The 22,304-nt window shown below is 40.1% G+C and overlaps 2 protein-coding genes and 1 long non-coding RNA gene across 3 annotated transcripts in view; 1 reads left to right on the top strand and 2 right to left on the bottom strand.

Annotated features, from left to right (window-relative positions):
- Window positions 1–824, bottom strand: part of LOC122181123 (TLC domain-containing protein 4-B-like) — a 41,170-nt gene extending 40,346 nt beyond the window's left edge. Inside the window, exon 1 of the mRNA XM_042873389.1 lies at window positions 752–824. The gene's annotated coding sequence lies outside the window, so the exon portion shown is untranslated. The remainder of the gene's footprint in view (window positions 1–751) is intronic.
- Window positions 825–1,073: 249 nt separating this feature from the next.
- Window positions 1,074–22,034, top strand: ALG14 (ALG14 UDP-N-acetylglucosaminyltransferase subunit). Its single transcript, XM_042874049.1, has 4 exons — window positions 1,074–1,221; window positions 2,739–2,890; window positions 7,045–7,167; window positions 21,655–22,034. The coding sequence occupies exons 1-4, from the start codon at window positions 1,074–1,076 to the stop codon at window positions 21,883–21,885; spliced, it is 654 nt and encodes a 217-aa protein (XP_042729983.1). The 3' UTR covers window positions 21,886–22,034.
- LOC122181514 lies at window positions 4,978–10,784 on the bottom strand. The gene is made up of 3 exons (XR_006179453.1): window positions 10,704–10,784; window positions 5,632–5,725; window positions 4,978–5,034 (listed from the first exon to the last, which is right to left on the bottom strand). It is a non-coding gene; the product is annotated as an uncharacterized LOC122181514 (long non-coding RNA).
- Window positions 22,035–22,304: the final 270 nt, after the last annotated feature.

Below are 22,304 nucleotides of genomic sequence, written 5' to 3' on the forward strand. Positions count from 1 at the left end.
CCAAATGTCAGTGATGATTAAGTAGCAATTGCTTTTGTGAGGCTGTCTACAGGACATTTACTCATCTGAGTGGAAGACCGTGCTATGGCAATACTTTTAATAGTCTGCTTCAGACAACTGCCTAATTACACGTTGCAGCGACGTAAGAAAGGACAACACACAACGCGAAGAAATGCTGGCCATGAATCAGGAGGATTCACTCAGCTCCTAAGCCGGCGGATGGTAGCTGGGAAGCACGCACCTTATTTGTAAATGACGCAGCAGTTACTCGAGCCCATGGCTGGCACACGTTTTTGTGACAAGTGACAGAGAACCGTCCAGCTTCCAAGGCTAAAACTGCAGCGTTGGAGCTCCCATGCCCGTGCACACGAGGCAGGCGCGCACAGCGGTTACCGGCACGTGGCTGACACGCCATCCACAAAGCCGCGGCGTCGGACCGCTCCAAGAAGTTCTGGAGAGCGCCGACCCTACCTGCTAGGCTGAAGGCGGCTCTGACGGAGGTCCCTCTCCCCTAATCACCAAACGCCACCCTCGCTTTGTCAGCACCCCTCGCCCGAGGTCAGTCCTGCGCTCAGCCGTCCGCACGAAGCTGGACGCTGCAGCGATGGAAAGAACGCGGATCTGGTGCCGCAGGCTTCGTACAGAAATACGGGGCTGAAGCATTAGAACGAATCAAACCGAGAACCGTGAGCGGCAGTAAAGCCTTGCTATTCCTACTTCACGCATCGTTAGGCGCTCTGCGCACACATACCTGGGCGAAGCTCGCTCCTGCGTGCCGGCCTGCGCTCCGTGCAGCGGTGCGCGCCTCCCGATGCACGCAGGCGAGAGCGCGGCGCACGCCGAGGACAGGCGCGGGGCCGCGCGCATCGCTGTCCGTCCCGCCGTCCGGCAGCGCCGGGTCAGCCCCCGCCGCCCGCCCGCACCGCCCCCACCGGCACCCGGCCCGGCCCCGCTCCGCCTCGGCGCCCCGCCGCCCCCCGGCTCTCGTGCAGGCGCGGGGAGGTTTGGGCCGCGCCGGCCGCCGTCTGCGGGGAGGCGTTTCCGCGCGGGGCGGCGGGCGCTCGGGCCGCGCCATGCAGCCTTCGTTCCCGCCGCCGGGCGGCACCGCGGCCTCCCTCCTCCTGCTGCTGCCCTTGCTGCTCGTCCCCTGGGCGCTCCTGGCGAGGAGACGCCGCGGACGGCGGACGGCCCCGCTCAGGCTGCTAGTGGTGGCCGGCTCCGGTGAGTGAGGCGCTGCTCAAGGAGCTCGCGGCGGGCACGGGAACTACGGCTCCCGGCACGCAGCGCGGCGCGAGACCGAACGCGGGGCTGGCGTTATGCCGCGGTGCACGCCGGGAGCTGTAGTCGCGGTGCGCCGCCGTGAGGAGCGGCAGACAGACCCCAGCCCGGACCGCCTCCTCGCCCCGTGAGCTCTGCGGGTGCACCTCGATGACCTCCCCCGGGCTGCTGAACGGTCCGTTCCCTCCAATAAGTTAGACTTCCTTGAAAACTGGCAGCGGACGTGGCCAGAGCAGCCCCGGGCTCATCACCTCTGCGTGAGTTTCACACGCTGACGGTGAGGAACTAACCCTGCCGTCGTGCTGCTGCCAGAATACTGACCAACATTATGTCATCTTCAATTGTTCGAGACTTTTTGAATTCAGAATCTCCTGCTCTTGGAAATACTTGGATGATTGCACTGAAATTACTGAAGGCTTCAATAAGCCGTTGCTTAAGAGAAAAGCCCTCCAGTGTTTGTAAAACACTGCATAGATCATGCAGGAAGGTGCCAAATTCCTGTGCCAGCCCAGCAGCGTGGCTCCGTGCTGGTCAGATGTTTGCCAGCTCAGAACACCTGTCTCTGACAGCAAAGGTCTCTTAGGAGGCTGATGAAACACAACCTGAGATAGCAGGAATACATTCAGTTCATGATTTTGGTCTCCAGCTTCCAGCAGAATTAGAGGTAATAGACCCAGTAAATGGCCATGCACATATTTCAGGGCTTGGTATTTTGATCCAGCCAAACTGATCCCCAGGTGACCCCCTCCCCACTTCATTGTTACAATTATTCACATGGCTTCAGTTCTGGAAACCAAACTGACAAAAAGATCAGCCCTACGCCATAGCGAGAGTACGGTCTCCCCTTCTCTTTGGTTTACTGCCAGCTCAGCTCCCTGAACAAAGTGACCTTGCAGTTAGAAGGTTGTCAACACCCATTCAAGGGCAGTAGGTGAAGCCTTTGGCTGGAGCCAGACTGTTTGTGTCCCGGCACTCAGCTTTTACCCTGGCTTAGCTTCAGAAATCATTGCCAGTATGTTTTCAACATTACGAGTTGGGATAGCACAGTCCCTGAATTCTGCCTGCACTCAATGTGCTCACTGAGAGTCTCTGCTCCACAGCGCAGCCACGAGTGGGCTCTCATGTAGTTTTATTTGGACAGTCGCACTAGGGTGTGGTTTTTCAATATGGACTACAGTGCAACTGCCAAATTAATTTTGCATCATGTACAGGACATTAAACGTCTCATTTCTTTGTGATCTCATTTAACTGAAACACTTCCATCAGTTTAGCTGCACTGGGAGCTGAATTGCCTTCGTGTTACTCAATCATCCTTTAATTGAATCTTCTCATTTTAGAAGAGTGTTACCAATGTTATTAGTACTAATAAGCTTTAAAAGTAAAAGTGACTAATTGAACTGAAAAAATTGAAAATTACAAAATATTTCATATACTAACAGCAACATATTTCGGTTTTGCAGGAGGTCACACAACAGAAATCCTGAGGTTGCTCAGTTGTTTGTCAGAGTCATACTCTCCTAGATGCTATGTTCTTGCAGACTCTGATAAGATGAGTGAAGCTAAAATACGTTCTTTCGAACAAAAAAGGGCTGAAAGGTTCTCCAATTCCCAGGTAAATTGTTAAGTATATTCTTGTAAGATAATTTGATCTTAATGCGACATTCTAATTCAAGGCAATTTGGAAGCAGTTCTTTAAAAGGTTATTTTTAAGATCAGCATGTGCTTTTGATTTTCTAGTGATTGATAATCACTGCCACTGAAGCTCAGCTGAAGTGCCACTCTGTATATACTGTTTCTTGTGTTGCTAAAAGTGAGCCAAATAAACACAGTTGATTAATGCTGAACTAGATAGACCCTGAAAATGCAAAATACCTGAAAATAAATGTCATTTACTGCCATCTTACTTAGTTTTGAAATGATCTTTATCTCTGGTGAACGTTATAATTGATAAAAAACAATGGGAAAGTGTAATTGTAATGAAAGTAATTATAGAAAGAAGGGAATCTGTTGCTTAAGAAAAGCACACTAAGAATAAGTTTCTTTTGGTTTTGTAAATGACTTAGACGTGTTGCTTGTAGCTATAAAAGTATGGAGACAGAAATATGGTGGTTTGCTATTTTTTGTGTTTTTCAGTTTGGCCTTTTCCCTTGGTGAAATTATTTTTGAGATAAGTGTTTTAAATGTTTTATCTAAAAATGTTTTATCTAAAATGTTTTATCTAAAAAAAAACTTACTTGGAATTGTATCCCTCTTGTGTGTTTCTGAACAGTGATTTGAAATGGTTTTAAAACTGAGCATTAGTTAGAGAGGTGTTTAAAAAGGAGGTAATACATCTTACTGCCAGTAGCCTTCTGACTGATCACCTGAGTGAATGCTGAACTCCCAGTTCACTTACCTGAAAAATGTCCAAACCTAGGTCATTACGTTTCTTAAAAATATTTTGAGTTTTAAAAGGTTAGGCATTTTTTCCATTTGTATACTTAGTTTTGCTAAGCAACTTCACGTTCTGACTCCCTCCAACTGCTAACACATCATGCAGTTATATTTTCCTTGAGCACTGAAAGCCAGAGGAACATAGTTGGCCGCATCTGAGTTTGCTGTCTGCACAGCAGATGCTCTTTATTTTGGCCATTCTTTTTCCACTGAGGAAAAACATTCAGAGCAAAAATAGAAGATGAATTTGTAAAGCAAAGGTCACGTGCCTATCACATATATTTGCTAACTTTCAGATTATGCTCTCAGCCAAGACATGTTTTGGCATTGAGTGCTGGAATATGTACTCATCATATGCATTTAAAGCTAATGTGTTAGTGGCTTCTTGTAGTTTTGAGTCAACAAAGGGGAAAACTGACAGCTTCAATCTATAGTCATTCTCTTCCTCTTCTTGTCAAGGAAGTATATTTTCCAGAACTAAGAACTGAGCAGAAGACAGGTTATAATGGTGATTGAAGAGAAAATCAGTGTATTCATTTAGCAAATTACAGTGTGAAAGACCCACAAATATGACAAATTTCTCTTTTTGATGTGTGGCTCATCCCAATTCTAAAAGCTACAGAATTCAGGGAGAGGGAAAGGAAGCCAGAAGCAACATCTTCCTTACAAGAAAGAAAATGCTGCATCTCTACCCACTAAATCTTTTGGAAAAGAAAATCAGAAAAGCCTCTTTATGACATCTCTGGTCCCACTATCACTTACCTTTCACTTCTCTCTAGCCCATAATCACAGCTGTTGTGCTTGGTTGCCCCCTCAGCTGATACCCAGGTTACCTCCTGCACTCAGCATAGAGAACATACTTGAGCTCTCAATGACCTAGTCTAGCAGTAGAAAGACAACTTAGATATATTGACTGAAGAACGCACATTCTTCACAGGATCTTATATTCCCATTCATCGTGTCTGAGAAGAGGAGCCTGATTCACTAGCCTTCGTGTAATTTGATCACATATGCTACTCTGTGTTCCCATGTTTCATGAAAGTAATCATGATAGGAAATCTTGTTCCTCAGCATGAAAAAGGACTGCATAAAGCCAGGTTATTTGGAAGGTCTGTGGAATGTTCAGTTGAGGATACTGCAATAATTTTAGCAGGGGTGATTTTTCATCAACTTTTGTCGGCATGCTTGCAAAACAGTACTATTAATTAGGTAAAGACTACATTACTGGTTTTAAAATTACAGTACTCCATCAACCATTATTGAATTGCCAGTCTGGAACGTTTGTCCTCAAACAGCAAGGTCTCTGACTCCATTACAGAAGTGCTGAAAAAGAAATGCAATAGTATGAGACTACAGAAGATAGCAGCACAGCTTGTCTATGTCTGATACTGCGTACACACTGTGCAGTTTTCCAACAAAAGATGCAGGAGTGCTCTTTGTTCAGAATATTAACAGTGTTTCCATTAAATGAGAAACACCTGGCAGTACCTTTTAAACAAAATTCTATTTTTTTTCCCCAGCTTAATACTCAATAATTGACTGACACATGGGCTGAAGTTCCAACATGTAATATAGACCACAGAATGAAAAGTTTCAGAAGTGTGTTTTGAAGAATACAGATGAAATCAGTTTGATGTTTACTTGAATGCTACATGTAAATTGCTACTTTGATACTATTTGGGGTCCCTTCCAAGTTTTGCTGAAATCAGTTGCTTATCAAGAAGAAAATTATGTACAGGTCTTTGGCAAATATTATTTAACTCCATTCTTACTGTGAAGGGGAGCATCTGAATAGTTCCACTCAGGCTTGATCTGTCTAAAACTACCTTGTCATACATATTTATTGCAGGATGTAATACCACACAAAAGTCTAAACTCCACTTACAAACATTTCTTTTTATCATCTGATCTGTTCCAAACCTTTGAAAAAGAGAGAGAATCCTGTTGAATGGAGAGCGAGGGCCTTGTTTGTTTTTCTGTTTTGTCATCAGACTAATGCAGTCAGTTTCAACACCTGCAAATAGAGCAAAACAACCAGTTCGTAACATCTGTTAATGCTTTCCATTATTACAATTAAAAAACTTTATTGCAATGAAACAAGATTTCAGTCAAGAAAGTTAATTTAATATTCTGCCTTTGTAAGGTTTTGTGTTTAATTCTTTCCACTGTGTGTGATAAAGCCCTCAGCTACTGCTATTCAAGACTGATATATAGTTTGCATTTCATGCACAGCTATTGCTAACGCTCTTGGTCACAAATCACCAGGACTAAGCTCTGTTACTTAGAAATGTTGCATTTGCAGTAAATGGGGAGTTTTTAGTGCTTAAAATATTATTTTAATATTAAATATTAAAATATTAATAATATTTAGAGTCTCTCACTCTCTGTATGAGTTCTGCCAGAGCAGTAGTGATCTGGTGTCCCATGTGAAGGGAGTTAGTGACCACGTCCAGACCTAAACAATATCAGTATCACTGGAGAGTGCACTGTACTTAATGTATTTATTTTTCATCTAAACAATGAAAAAATTAATTGGCATCAGGACTGACCTCTGCTGCAGCAATAATTTTTAAGTGGGATTTCTGTGTCACTTGAGAAGAGCACAGGAAGCCTGACTAGCCTGACTACAGTTAGCTTGTGCACAGCGTTCTCAGACAAACAGAAAACATCTGTATTTTGTTAATTTGATACCCGTTACACACAGTGAAAGATCTTTACCTTTTTCTAGGAAAAGAACAAAGAAAAAATATTTCTTAAACTTATTTTTTCTATGAGATGTTATTTTTGTTTCTTTAGGCAAATGTTTTGCATTTTGAGTATGCATCTTCATATTCTTCTGAATACTTGCTGAGCACTCATTTGAAGGACACAGATATCTGCTGTTAGATTTTAACAGTATGCACCAGACATTAATTGAGAAATGTTGTTGTATTTTCTACGATGTAAATCCACATAGAATCGAAGCAAGTAATAGAAGAGAGCCACCTGGTTTGGGCCCTGGCTTCTGAAACCTGTGAGTGTGTCTCGGTGGCCACTAGGAGGGGCACAAAGTTAACGTACAGCAGACGAATTGCTCCAGAATTGTTTTTAAAGTTAGGAATGTTTTAAAGTAACATTAGAAACGATTCAAAAAATTGATATATAGTTCTAGTATTTCGTTTAACCTCATCACCAGGGGTGCTAAGCACAATACTGAATAAGGCATCTACCCAAGCATTTCCATACTTGACTTAAAAATTAAAAAAATGTTGGCACAGGCAGGTCTAATAACTCTATAGAAGGAGCAACAGTCTTAGAAAAATAACAATTCAGCTTTATCGTGCTCTCTTCCAGTTCACCCTTGATCGCATTCCCAGAAGCCGTGAGGTTAGACAATCTTGGACCTCCTCCGTGGTAACAACCGCATACTCCATTCTTTATTCCCTTCCTTTGACGTACAGACTGAAACCAGATTTGGTAGGTACATTTTAATTTACTAAGAACTTAATAATCTAATCACAGAAGCATTTGGAATACCAAGACATTGCAGATCTCATATATCTGCTTAGATGTGCATTTTACAGGACATAAGTTTTTTAATTTTGCAAGCTGAAAGAATAGTTGCAATATACCAAGAAACAGAATGGGTTGCAGCGTTCGTGAATTAGATTAGCAAATACTAGTCTCCCTTCTCAGAGTTTTCAGGTAACACCAGGGAGCTTGTCGCCCCCTTGTTAATGCTGGCAAAGCTAGCACAGACAAGGTTGCAGGTTCTTGATCATATCTCTTCAGGATTGCAACAGCACAAACTCTGCCTGAAAACCTGGTTATACTGTCAGCTGGTTTCACTCCTGAAATGGTATGACCAGTCTGGAACAGACAGGTTCAGAGCAGTAGGAATATGTACAGATTTAATTCTTCTGTTTGCATAGACTTTTCAACTACATGCATATTTGCTTAGTCTTTGGCTGTCTGACAATTAATTATCTCATCTGATGACAAAAACATCATTGCCGCAGTGGCAACCAGATTCCTCTCACTTTTGGTAATCTTTTCAAGCTGCTCACAAAGCTGCAGTCCCCCCAGAGCTGCTAATTACAAAATATATATTTAAATATTCCACACACTTAATCGAATCAGAATTCAGGTTTGTCAGATTACAGAAATAAAGTAATATGACATATCTGATCAATAAAGTTTCGTACTAATGCAGCTCTCAAAAGGTCACACGTTGAACTCCCAGGTTTAAGTCTTACAATTCTTTAAGTAAAAATTCAGTGAAAGCTGACTTTCTGCTGAGTTTGTCATATTAAGGACTCAGATATCCAAACTCATTGTTAGAAAGGCATTTTAACAGAATTTCAAATGAATGTTTTAATGTGTTTTCAAATATAATAGTTCAGTGAAACCTGTATGAACTTGTGCAGTTACAAGTTATTTTGCATAATTTAGTAGCAACATACATAAACACACGCACACACACACAAAGGATGTTTGTACATTGAAGTTGAATTTTGTACATTGAATTTTTTAGCTCCAACTGTGAACTATATGGTGATTTACAAAGAGGCTCAAATGTATTTGAGCTGTTTTGAAAATTTAGAGAAGCTGCTGTGAATAATTTGATCTCATCAGTTTTAGTAATATTGGTCAGCTCCTATGAGATCAAAAACTCCTTGCTTCCTGGATTTTAGAGCAGTTTAATGTGCAGAACAACAGAAGTGTCTTCTTTCCAGTTCTTGTTTTCCAAGGCTGTTTTGGAAATTGGAGATAAAGTTGGGAGGGAGGAGGGAATGGGGGAAATAGTAGGGGAATGTTTACATGAAGCAGACAGTTTATAATTAAAAGGCATAAAATGTTTAGGAATTGCTTTGCTATGCCACTGGTTTCATTTAATATATATATGTTTCTAAAACTAAATAACGCAAAAGAAACTGACTGGAAAATCCCACTCTAGCTTTATTGTATTATTAAAAGTGTCAACAGGATACATTGTAGGAGAAGAGCAGGAAGTTACAAATGTAATTCTGTGGTTCTTTTGTTTATGGGAGGAATTTAAAGTGAAAGCCCAGTGCTTCCATAGAACACTTCGATAAAACACTTGTCCTCATAGAATTAAGAATACATTTTATCAAGGCCTGTAAGACCTAAGACCTCTGCAGTCTTTAAGGAAACCACTAGTTCAAACTTCTGTCCTAAGATTCTGCTGTATCCACGATTAAAAGTGGGCTAAAGGGGAGGATTTTTTTTGCCAGGTACCATCATTGCCCATTGACAGCAGCTGGTACTGCCACTATCAGAAACATCTTTAGCTTTATGCCAAATCTTATTCTGCTTCAGAGTAGCTTGTATACTACGTGTATACTGTACTACAAGATGCTTGTGTATGTATCTCATAGTTTAGGAATTCTTTAAAACATATTAAGTCAGAAAGCTATAAAGATTTTAAAACACTTATCAAAGTAAAGTGATACAGGAATTGAAACGCTTCACCAATGCCAGTGAAAAGATTCTGTATAATATGTAAAACAACTGTTCATATTTAATTGCCTTTAGAGGAAAATGTTCTCCCCATGTTCTCATGGCAGAATGTAAATGATTAGTAAAGACCTAGAAAGGGTGAGTTTACAGGATCCATCAAAAACTTTAGGCCTGGAAATCAATGCTGAGTTAAGAAACAAGCACATGATTACATCATGCTGAGAGCTTCATCATTTTAAACAGCAGAACTTACAGGTACTGTATATTTTCAGTCAAGGAGACTTTTTTCCTGAACTGCAGGAGGAAATGATGCGTTTGAATTGCTTCTAATTCATTTGTATGTATATGTGGTCCCCAAATCCTTACACTTGTTTTTAGGCTTGTCAGGAACATTTGCAAGTTTGAAGAATACAGGCTCAATCCTTTGAATGAAGTCTTCTCCAGGCACCCAAAATCAAGACAAAAGAATAAGCGTTGCAGTTTCAGTGTAAGGAATGCAGGATAAGAGAAGTACTGCAAAAGGAGATGAAACCTTTTAAGTGCACAAAGGCAAGATTTGGAGCAGATAGGTTAATTATGCCAACCCAAGCTTATCTATCAAGCCAAAAGAGCTGTATAGGGGGAAACAGCAGACCTAGCTGCACAGGAGTTACTTCATATGTACTTATTCACTTGAGCATTACGTCCCCTTTGTATCTCTCAAAATCTTCTGGCAAAGCTTCTTAGTTAACTTTGCATGAGAAAGCAGTTTCATCTAACTCTCCTTCAAGACAGTGAGTTCAGAAAGAATTAAACAACTTCCAGGAGACCTTTACTGTCTTGCAGGACTTGACCCACACTTAAAATGGGCCTTCAGAGAGTTTAAGAAACGTAAAAGTTAGTTTAGTCGTGCAGTTTGAGATCATCTTCAAGAGGCCCATTTCTGAGTTATGAGCATCTGCACTCTGCAAAGTTAAATCCCTTAAGAGGTATTAAACCAAGTAACAAAATTAAGACATCAGAAGTGATGATTGTCTTATATTCTTAAAGCCAAATACAGAACTCCAGAAATATAGGTGTCAAAATGTTTTGCAGGCACATCTCTGCTGGGCAGTTTTTACAACATGTCAACCTTACATAGACTTCCTGTGCAGAGACCTGAAATTCCAGGAAAGCAAGGCTTGTGCCAGCACACTCTGTCTACACCTTCATTCCCCCACAAACAACTCGTAACACCGTCATCCACAGCCAGATTTAATGTGCAGTCATAGGCTCAAAGACTGCAAACTCCTACCATGAAAACAGGCAGCTGGTCAGAGAAGAGCGATTTTTATTGCCTTCACTGAGAGAAAGGATGAGAAGAAACTTAAAACCAAAGTAAAGGGTTGGAAGATCTGCTATCTAGGGAGAGATGCAAATCCTTCTCAAGCAGTTACAGGAAAGTAGACAAGCCACACTGAGATTTCCCCAAAGAGAGAAAATTATTGGATCTTGTGTAGATTATTTGATGTCCAAAAGGGGATAGTGCTACAGCCTTACTATGATATGCTTACAGTCAGTAGTTCAGAAGGTCCTAGTCTTCAGTTTTCTTGTTGCTCACAGAACCATTGTCCTTGTTGTGTCTGAGATTTGCCAGCCCTGAAAACAAACCTTCATGTGATCTAGCCCATTGGCTGGCTCACAGTCATTCCAGTTATTCTGGCATACTTGAAATTTAAGCTGAAAACAAAGGCTACAAGTGCACCACATGATAGAACACTGTCCAGTGATTGCATCCAGTCCTCATTTTCAGCCACAGGTGGGGTGTCTACTTATTGGGTCAGACCTTAGCTCCTTCAGTGTAATGAAGTTGTGTAGAAGTGCTATGTGAAGCTCCATAGGTCCATTCCTTACTGCACTGCAGGTCCTACATTTGCTGCTTTAGTACTCTGCAGGGCCTGAGATAAGCAGATGTTTTCAGCCCACCGCTATTTGGAAAAGCTGGGGTTAATCCAGGCAAAGAAGGCGGTCCTTCCACTTTAGAGCCTCCTTCCCGTGGGAAGTCTCTAGTAAGAAGTTTACATTTGCACAGCAAGTACTGCAAGCTGTGCTGTCTCCCTCCCACCAGCTGTCAGCTGAAGGGGACTCTCCCTTTTAAACTTTTATAGAAGCCTGAAATCTGCACAGCTGATTATGCTTCCAGCAGCCTACCAATTCTTGTATGACTCATGTGAGGCCTGCACATCCCATTACACACGCCTGGTCCCCAGACCAGTTAAATTCACTGCAGCGAGTTTCTCAAGTTGTTACAGAAGTGTTCACAGTATGCTATGTGAAAGGAGATCATTATTTCATTTAGCTAAGATTTTCCGTTCTTTGTGCTCTGCCCAGAATGTCTTAAGTTCATAGCACTTCAACAAATTACTATGGCGAATAATAAGTTATTGTCCCATGTATCACGGTTCTTATTAGAACTTGGTGGAAAACTACAAAATCTGGGTGGCGGCATTTTTTTCTCTATTCACTTCATAACAAGTGAACTTTGTATAATGCAGTATTAAGACTATCTGGTACATTCTTTTGTATACTGAATCCTTTTCTCTTCAGATTTTACACTGTCTGATCTACTATTGTTCTTCTAAGATCAAAACAATCAAAGCAGGCAAGAGCAAGAATATCAGATTAACACTGTCAGTGATATAAGCTGTATATTATAAAAAGAAAACAAAGTTGAGCAATCCAAATCTGTTTAACTTCTCGGTGTTAATGAATATGAATTTAGTTTTCCCCTCCACCTCGTACCGTGTACGTGTACGCTGTGTACAGCTACCCTGCAGCCACAATATAAATTACCCTCTGCTGAACACCCAGAGACATCTAAAGCCGTTCAAGTTACCAACTTTAAGCCAGCTTGTAGCTCTGTCTCCTGTGACTGCCTATTGGACATGCTTATACACACTACATGTCAGAGGGGTGATGCAATAGCAGTAAAAATTGAGATTTCAGGCAGGTATTTCATGTGCATTTTTGCTATAACAAGTGCAGTTAGTATTGCAGTAGCTTCAAAGATACTAATGTGCATAGAAAATAGTTTTAGCTAACCTAAAACACATACTTCAAGTTCTAATTAAATGAATACTTGGCTAATGAAAGACACACTGATATTTACAATTAAAGGCTTATGTTAGGTCAGTTAGCAATACGTATGGTTGAATCTAATCTCTGGACTGTTTCCAAGTAGAAGCAATCTACTACAATAAGCAGTACTTTTTTATATGAGGAGATGAGCTGTGCCCTTATTTTAAATAGATTCTAAAGGTTAGAAATATCTCTCATGGCCCTCTGACCAAGCGCTTTGTCAAGCGCTGACACTCAGGCGATGCTTAGAGCACTAACGGCGGCTTGCTGAAAGACGGCACTCACTGTTTGTAGCTGAAGGTGTGTGTGGCTTGGTAACTGCTATTTCACTTACTTGGCAAAAACCCTTTGCTGAGCTGCATTATGAGCAACGTCTACGCAAAGTCAAAATTTTACTTCCCATTAAATTAGCAGTAGTGGCAAAAAACCACAGGCCCACTCCATGGTAATGTAGGTAGGGAGATCATTCTGTGGTCTGCATCTGCTGTTGTGATCTTGTTCTTTTTTAAGCAACCTTCTATCCTTCTCTCTGTTTCTTTTGGGAGTCACTCCTGCCACTGTTTCTTCACACAAACTCCTGACAGGGGTAATGATGTTGTCTGGTCTCATTGACAGTCTTGGTGTTGAATTAAAGCTGTAATAACCAGCACAAACATCCCAACAGATGGGTATTAGTACAATTTTCTTACCTGTCCTTCATTATTGTTTTCAATTGATTGTTTCTGTTATTCTTATTTTATACATGACAACTATGCTGAGTAATACTGAGCTCACATGTCCCATTCTGCTTCCATGTATCTACAGAAACATCATATATGGATGGAAATTACTTCTCCAGAAACCTTTTTTTTTCCCACTTGTGGACCTGCCACTTTTGGTCTGAAATACAGGATGGTTAAACTTAAGGTTAGCTTCATTAAAAAAAAAAAAGTCAAACTTGCACATCTCTACATGTACCTAAGTCTTGATTCTAACTCCTTCTTCCCCAAGGCTGTTGTGCCTAACTCCAGAGGCTTTTCTTGACCCAGGTTATCTTTCTTTCCAACAGTTAAGCCCTTAGGCACACCCAGAAACAGACTTGAGTTGTTTACATCTTGACAGTGTCAAGTAGCCACATTCCTGAGCTCTGCTAAGATCCAGAAACTGGGAGCTTCTTTTACTGCTTTATGCACCAACATCGACATGAAACGCATCATCTGGCTCCCTGCTTCTGAGTACAATGGATGAGAACTTGCAGCCAGGCAACTGAACGCCTAGAAGGCAGAAATGATGATACCTAGTGCTGTCATAATTAAATCCTGTTGTGGATTTGTCCATAGTATTTCATGAAACTACTGCTTTTCTCCCCTAGAGAAAATCCCAGCTAGGATTTCTGTCTCGCTTTCTCCAACCTTTTTTAGTCTTCGATGAAAATAATACTCCCATCAAAGCAGAGAAAAGGTACTGCACATTAGGAAACCAACTGCACATTCTAATTTAAGTAATTACTCTTCCACATCTCTCTCCCATTCTGGTATTCACTGGTATGATTTGCCCTAGTTGGGTAATCTGCTTGCAGAATGACACAAGTCTCTGCTTGTTCTGAAGAGCACCTCACCTACTGTGTATATTATGTGATAATAACAATGAAACTTAGCAATAAAACGCCCAGAAGTGGACAATAAATATTTTCCTAGCAGTTCTACAGGCTGTAACCACTGATTAGCTCAAACACAAGCTCTTGCTATAGAGAACTATAACTATCTTTTGTGCACATGATTAGTCACATGATTGAGAGAGTAGAAGACAAAAGTGTATCCAGGTATAATTCATTCTACTTTAATTACCTGTTTTACACTAGACTACACATGTAGATTTTTTTGTCCTAGTCTGTGTTCTGTAAGTACAGTTAAACAGGAAATAGTGTGAAATCTTAGCTGTTTTTTTACAGTTTGCAGGGGAAGGTGAACAGGGTAGTATTTTCATTCTTCAGAAGGAATAAACTAGTAGGTTTTTCATTGACCTTGATATTATTCAAATGGAAAGTGACTTTCTTCCTCCCCCCATCAATAACAGTAATAGCAAGGAATTATTGGAAAAGGATCCTGCTTTCTTTTTTTTTTTTTAAAGATTTAAAATACTAAGGTAGTATTCCTTGAGGTTCAAATCTTCAATTTTCAGACATGTTAAACAGCTAAAATAGGAGAAGACTGAACAAGGATGCTCCTTCTCCCATACTTACATTAAGCTTAGTAGAAATCCCTTTCTCTCATAAATTCTAACATTTCTTTCTTTTTTTACCCCTTTCTGATTACTGAACAGACATACATTTTCTAGAATATCTGATTACTGTCATAACTGCAATACCTGCACATACACCAATAGTTTATTTTTGAAACCTTTTAGAGTTCCTTGCTATGAAAAAGTCACAGTTTTTTCTGTGTTAGCCATGCATACAAATGCATGCTCAAAAAAGCAATTCTTACCATACCTGGAGAACTTCGGTGAAAGGGATATACAGGAATCTTGATGCATCCTCTCTAAGAAGTAATTGATTGTTTTCGTGGTGTTAAGATAGAAAATACCAATGTAAGAGAAAGCATCATATACTAAATCTCATGCTGAATCCACAGCAGAGCTACGAGCACAACCCAAGTTTCTTGGCTTATCAGGCTTACAGCTCAATCATAAGCTCATAAAGTAAATACATTTACTATTAAAAGCTGAAATGTTTGTTCACCAATACTTCTCATTAACTTTTTCGTTAGAGGAGTCTCAAATATTGAGATTGCTGCAGCACAGCTACTGCACTCAGTTGTGTTTCTCACAGGCTCCAGGTGAGTTGAATCAGGTCCCTGGGGATCTTCAGGCAGGACAAGGTAACACAGCTGAGACCAAGCAGCTGCATTACACCTACCTATGTAGCTGCTTGGTACTTCTGTAGGTGAAGTAAGAAATTGTTCAGCTGAGTACTTTACAGTACATAAATGTGGATTTTTCAATACAGTAAGATGATACTAAAAACATGCAAGTGGTGGTAAGCTTGTAAGATTCTATAATTTGCATGGCAGAGTACAGATGAGTTTGTTGTAGATTCTACTTCATGTGCCACAGAAAACATTAACTCACTCCTCCCCTCTTGCCCCCCGTCCCTCCCCCAAGCAAAACACCCACAAAGACATTTATTACGCTCTGAATTCATAACAGGGAATAAACTCCTTTAATATCCAACACTGGCCCATCCATAAAAATAAGTTTGTTATTATGGTTTTTCTTGTAGTTTTCCCTTCAGAGACCAAGGATCTTTGCATAGCTTTCGCTTAGTCTGACTGCTTGGTTTCTCTGTCTTTGTAACCATTCTTTCTGCTCCATTTCCTTTGTTTCTGAGAGATCCTTCAAGTTATTCTATGGTCAGATTTGCAGTTTCCTGAAGGAGATTTCTTTGTATCAAGACAGTGCATTCTGCCCCTGTTAGAGTTCTGTATTTGTGTCTCATTGAATTGTGTTTATTCTTATTTCTCCTGAGTTTGTGAAAGGCTTGCTTTTTTGTCTGTCCTTGTCTCAAGAGTTTTCTAAAGCCGATTTTCTCAAGGTTTTATACATTATAACTTGCTAACGCGCTTCATTATTTATTTTTGTTATGCAAGACAGACTATCAACAACACAACATTTCGGTGTCTGTCATCAGCTAAGAACATGCAGTTAAAATGAAAATGCACAGATGACTTGACTTGCCTTTCAGCAGCTTTCTCTAGTCGTTACATCTTGCTGGTGTTTGAAATCCCATTCCAAAGCCAGAATTTGCGTTCCAAGGTGAAGTGGGAAACTTGTAAAAATCAGTGTCTGAATCAAGGGTCTGCTGGCAATACCCTTGGCCAAAGAGCTTTGTCACATCTGTAGATGGTTCAAGCTGTTTCTCAGAGCTGAGCAAGAATGATTTATGCTTCTTCCTCTTGAAAGAGAAATGTAATTATTTTTTTGTTTTTAAATAAAGTCTTATTTGCAAATAGGAAAGCTTATTTCACAAATCTGTTCTGTGAGTACATTGCAGTATGGTCATATTTGAAAACTCCTTTGTCTTCTGTGCCGACTGCTTTTCAATTGTTGTTCAAACCAGTTTCCCACTTCCTCTCTTTCTCCCCTGTTTTCCTTTTCTTTTTTTTTTTTTTTAAATCCCTTTCCTTTTCCCTTTCCTTCCTTAAAATATCAGGAATGGCTGTTTAGGTTTCCTTGACCTTTCTGACAAACCTCAGAGATACCTTCTGGCCTTTCACAGCCTGAACCATTACTTTCTGTTCCCAAATGCTAATAAGCTGTTTAAATGAAGTGTTTATAACAAAAGGTGAGTTTTAGCAGTCTAGCAAAAATATGAAGAAAACAGAATTTATAAGTAACCATTTTTAGTCCCACATTTCTTTCTAGGGAGCATAAAATGCCTGATTTTTCTTATGTTGTAATTTTTTTTTCTTACTTTGTTAAAGAAGTAGGTCTCTTCTATTGCATAGATAAACAAAGATCATACAATAACCCAATTTGGGTCAATCCTGTATCATTCTCCTCTCCTTTGCCTCTTTGAGTAGCTCTCTGTCTTTACCAACCACATCCTTTTCTCAGGCTTCTTAGTACAGTTAGGAAAGGGCATTACCAGGGCAGTAGGGAGGTCTAATTGATTATTTTAATTTGGGAATACAAGCAGTACTCAAATGCTTGTCCATTAAGGATATACAGCAAATGTATGTTTACATCTTTACAGGAAAAACTGCAAGTTTTCTGCTTTTCTTGGTTTTGTTTTTAACCAGTGGCCTGACATTTCATCCCAGTGAAGCTGTGTTACAGTGTTTTAGCTGGTAAATGTCACTCTGCTACAGTGCTGCATTCACCAGCTCTAAAGAAGTTTTTATCTGCGCTGGTGCCGTGTGCCAGAGTTCCCCACGTGCCAGCCTGCCGGCTTAGCTTCTTTTCTTTCAGCAGCTGTAGAAAATATCTGAAATACAAAGGCAAGAACGATTCCGTTTTCATGTGAAAGTGATGAATATGAAGTCAGTTGTATCGAGTCAATAAGTATAAATGTTATATACTGACCCTTTACTGTCAAGCCGCCATTAATAAACAGATTGATTTGTTTACCATTCAGAAGACTGCTTATGTTGAACTGCATGAGGATTGTGGTGTGTAGACATTAGCTTACAGGCTCTGCTGTGATGCCAGGCAGCCTATTTAAGAGTTATCTGGAAAGTTCTTTATATTAAAGGTGAATGCAAAAGGTGTAAAGAGACCTGCCTTGCTGGTATCTGCAGTGATTCCATGCAGCTTGTTGGCTGCAAGGTGAGGTAGTCCAGTGACCAAGGAGGTCCTTGGGCTCTTGCAGCTCAAGGTCACAAAAGCCACACAAAAATTGTCTGACCCTTTTCTCTTCTTTTTCTGCGCCTCTTTGAGGGAGGCTGAACCAAGTAAATGAGATGTCTTTAGAGACGTCTCATGCAATGCAAATATTCTACATGCAGCCTTGTAGCTAAAGTAAATAGATATTGGGAAACACTTGCCCTGACTAGCCAGATCGACCTTAGAGAGGCCCTTCTCCTTTCTTGCCCAATAGATGCCTGCTTCTGCTCCAGAGAACACTAATATTTCCTACCAGATTCCCCAGCAGATTCTACTGGGCAGGGAAAACAGAAGCCCTGATTTTTTCAAGATGGAAGGCATCAATCATTCTCCAAAATTTACTTCTGAACAGTGTTTCGAAATGCACTATCAGGACAGCTCATCTTCTGTTATGAGCTTTGGGAAGGCTGTATATGATCCAGTTCCTTTCACCTTTGCAAGTTTGTACATTGGAATGAGCTGAACAGCAGCATTTCTAGTTTACAGATCTGCAGTGGTTCTTCTTTATTAGAACATACATGCTATTTTCTCAGAAGTTCCCCCTGTATCTACTGATGAGCATCTGATGCTGAATTCCAAGCAGTGGGAACGCTGTTGGCTCTTCCTGGTGGCTGTGAGAGGGCGTAAGCAGAACAGGCCAGACAAGATTTTTGGAAGGGAATTGCCACTCCTATGTGTTTGCAACTCTGATTGTTCCAGTATGACACGTCTCTAGACATGCACTTAGGGTTGACTGAAGGTTAATTTTTAATGATAAGAAAGGTTGATTCATAGTTCTAACTTAAAGATCACGACCCTTAAGTCAGATAGGGATCTATTTGTCCATAGACTTCAGCAGGTTTATACCAGTCCCTTTCAGGGGAGGATTCCTAAAACAGAATTTTAGAATGTGAACATCATAGCCGGGGCACCTTATGGACATTGTGCATGCAGAGATCCTGTCACAAGAGCTTCGTCTTGTTTGAAGGGGTATATGTGGAAGGGGAAGGAGCAGAGGACTAAAGAGCTGTGGTCAGATAATGTTTTATTACAGATTATTTTAGAAACTCCATAATTTTCCTGATCCTTTTCCTTGTGAAAATAGTTTTCTGTGAATCAAAGGGCATCTGAGAAGCAGATTATAACTTCTTAACAGCTAGTAGGAGATGTAAATTGTCATATCAAAAAACATATGTAGTAAAGAGGTTTCATTGTGATTTTCATTTTGATCTTTTCTTTTCTGGCTCTTACCTCAGCAAAGCAAAAACACCATCTCAGTGTGGTCTACAGATCTACATAGATCTTAGCAGACAGACCTATTTAAATATTATTTTGTTACACTGTTTTTTGTAAGTATGCTTAGTTTGAATTCATTCCAATATTTAGTTTTGTGTTGTTTACCCTGAGACAAGAATACTAAATGTCAAAAAGCCTAGAGAAGAGTGAAGTGTACGGCACAGAATGTTGATAAAGACCATTACTATAATAATTTGGCTTTTATAAAACCTGCTTTACCCACCCTCAGCTTCTGAGACAAGGAGAATGTTAGAATTTCTACCAGACCTGAATCCTAATGTTACTTTTTGTGTCAGACAATGGAAAGTAAGGGAGCAATGGGAAACTATTGTTGCTTTAGACAACCAGGCTGAGCCAGTGCAAGCCCAGGAGATAGTCTGCCTGAGAGCAGCGCTGCAGAGGGAGAAGAGCATGGAAAGCAAAAAGATGAGGGAAGAAAGAATGGGTGGAGGCATCTCTGTGGGCTGAGCAGAGTGCAGAGTTGCTGAAATGGCAGGCAGTGAGGGAAGGGCAAGGGAGGGGATGGGAGCGTAATGCAGCAGGGAAAGGTGTGGGGCAGCAGCAAGAACAAGCCAGTGATGGTACTGCACGTAGCTCTACTCAAGGAAAGGATAAGGGATTTTCTGTTTAGCAGTGGTATGCATTTTTATCTGTCTATTTAAAGTAGAATCTTGAATGTGAAAACAATAGTCAGACAGAATATTTAACTTACAAGAAAAAGCAGTAAACACTTTTCTTTTTTTTTTTTTAACTGTTTCCGTGTTTCTCATATATTTGCCTGAAACAGCGTGGCTCTGCAGCAAAAACCCTGATGTTTTTTCTTGCTCTGTGAACTCCCAAAAACACTCCAGGCTGATTCATGTGCCTATGTCTACAGTAATAAATACTATTACTAAAGAATGCAATTATTAACAAATGCTATTACCCAAACATGCTTAAATTTAGATATCAGTAGCTGTATACCAGTAACAGGATCATCAGAGCAAATTAATCAAACTTGGCAAGAAATAGGGCAAAATGCATGGTTTAGTTCACAGGTATGGAACAGTTTCTTTGAAATGCTAAAAGGCAGAGTGTGGTTGGTTCATGTCCTTATTTGCCATGCCAAATATATAAGACCCAGATTTTCATTCTCAGCAGATGGTAGAGTATGCTTTTAAACTCCAGCATGGATTTACTTGAAAGCACGTTCAGCAGGGGAGGTTTGAAACCAGTTTATTATTCTCATTTCAGAAATGTATGCAAATTGGACGTGTTCAGCTTATTCACTTCTTAGCTATATAATTGTTGACATAAAAGTTACACCGTTGGAATTTTCTTATGCAAGTATTTGTGATTTTCTTATACAAGTATTTCAAGATTAAAATAGCAGACAGTGTGTTGTTTCAAAGGGACTGCTGGGCAACTCAGCAAGTCTTGGGTGAATAAGTAGTTCAATTAAGAGCAACAATAAAATCAGAATAACTTCACATACAATATTCAGTTTTGTTGATTTGGATAAGAAAACATTACATCATGGTCATCACATCCCCAGGCTAAATTTCTGGGGCCATCTCCCAGGCAAAGGACAGTATTTGCTGTCAGGTCTGGAACTCGGCAGTATCAGAAGTGCCTGCATTTCACTGAGGCAAGGTGCTGTCAGCCAGCCTGTCGCTGGGATCTTGCCACAAAGCAGGAAAGGAAGCGTTCTGAAATATTCGCTACAGCCCTGATACAGAAATTCTGATGTTTTTCTTTTCCCTCCCTACTAATATAATATTTTTCACAAGCTGGTGAACTTGGAACAAAAATGTAAGTTCATAGGATATAGGGCCATGATTTGTAAAAGAGCTCTTTATTTCCACATAACCCCCAGCTGTGCAGAAAAGTGTTGATTACATGGTAGCTGTTAAATTTAGTAAGAAATTCCTTGCCTGAAATCAATTTTGGTTCTCAAGTAGTGCACATAATGCATACCCTGGTTTAAAGCTTTTTGTTTTAAGCAAGATTTTTGTCAATTTACTAACGTCTAAGTTTGAAAGACCACTTTTTTTTGTTGTTAATATTTATAAGTGAATTTGAGATCCTCTGCTACAAATATGCAACATATACCTAGAAATAGGTATACATAAGAAAGGCCAGTAGGTGAATACTAACATAAATAAAATAAAATAAAAAATAAATAAATAATCTGGTTGTGCCTATGAGCTAGCAGGTTTTGATGAAGATCCTAATTTATTAGCACATTTTTTTCTGAACTCTTTTAAGTGTTTTGCTGACTTAAGCCAAAGTTCAAGAAGTTCATAACTGAATGCAAAGTTTAATAATATTACTCAAATTTGGTTGGCCTTATTACGCCTTAATCTGGAATAAATCTTGTGAGTGATACAGCACAAAGCTGTAAGTATATATCCAAGTCCAGCAGTTCTTTTTGCTTCCTTCCTAGAAATAGGCTGTACCATTTCAGAACTCTTCTCCTCTTCCTTGACATGTAATGAAAGAAGGTCTTTTTTGGCAGCTACTTAGAAATAATGCCTTTGGATTGCACTTCCCCCCAGATCCCTCCCCCACCCCCCCCACCCCTTTTTTTTTTAATGTATTCAATTGCCTCTTCTGTTTATTTTAAATATCTTTGGGATTTATTCATTTATTTATTTATTTTACAGGGGATGGGGGTGTAAACGTAGTATTACAAGAATGCGTACAGTTTCAATTCTTAACTGTATGAACAAAATAATGTTTCACTTTTGTAAAATGTTTCATCTCTTTTAGATATTGTGCAACGGACCAGGAACATGTGTTCCTGTCTGTATATCTGCTCTTCTTCTTGGGCTTCTAGGAATGAAAAGAGCAATCATTGTGTACGTAGAAAGCATCTGCCGCGTGGAAACTTTATCCCTGTCTGGAAAAATTCTTTACTATTTTTCGGATTACTTCATTGTTCAATGGCCTGCTCTGAAGGAAAAATATCCTAAGTCAGTTTATCTTGGTCGAATAGTATAACAGGACAGGCTTTACCTAAAATAAACTCTTAAAGTTCCTCACTGAAAAAATTCATTAGTGTAACATAATTTGTTTTCAAGGATTCTTGTTAAAAATTAGGCCAGTACTGGAAAAACCGATGGTAATAAAGATATCTCTATGTTATAGTACACTTTTGTGTAGTTGTATTTATTGCCATCATGAAGGTCTGTGCACCAATACCCGTAATGGCAGTAAGTCTATGCTGTTTCTGCTTTCATCTAGTTTTCCTGCTATGTGAATAGCAATTTTTGTCTACAAATAAATATGGGAATTTGTATGAATTGTAACATTTCCTGTAAGGAAACTTTGTGTAGTTTTCTAAATTGTAAGAAACAAAGTCTTGTTCTAGCACAACAGACTTGATTTCCTGTATGCTAGCAGTGAAGTCCCTTGTGAAT

Source organism: Lagopus leucura, unplaced genomic scaffold (assembly GCF_019238085.1).
Source record: "Lagopus leucura isolate 7727_CA_CO unplaced genomic scaffold, USGS_WTPT01 Super-Scaffold_100009, whole genome shotgun sequence".
Classification (NCBI taxonomy): Eukaryota; Metazoa; Chordata; class Aves; order Galliformes; family Phasianidae; genus Lagopus; species Lagopus leucura.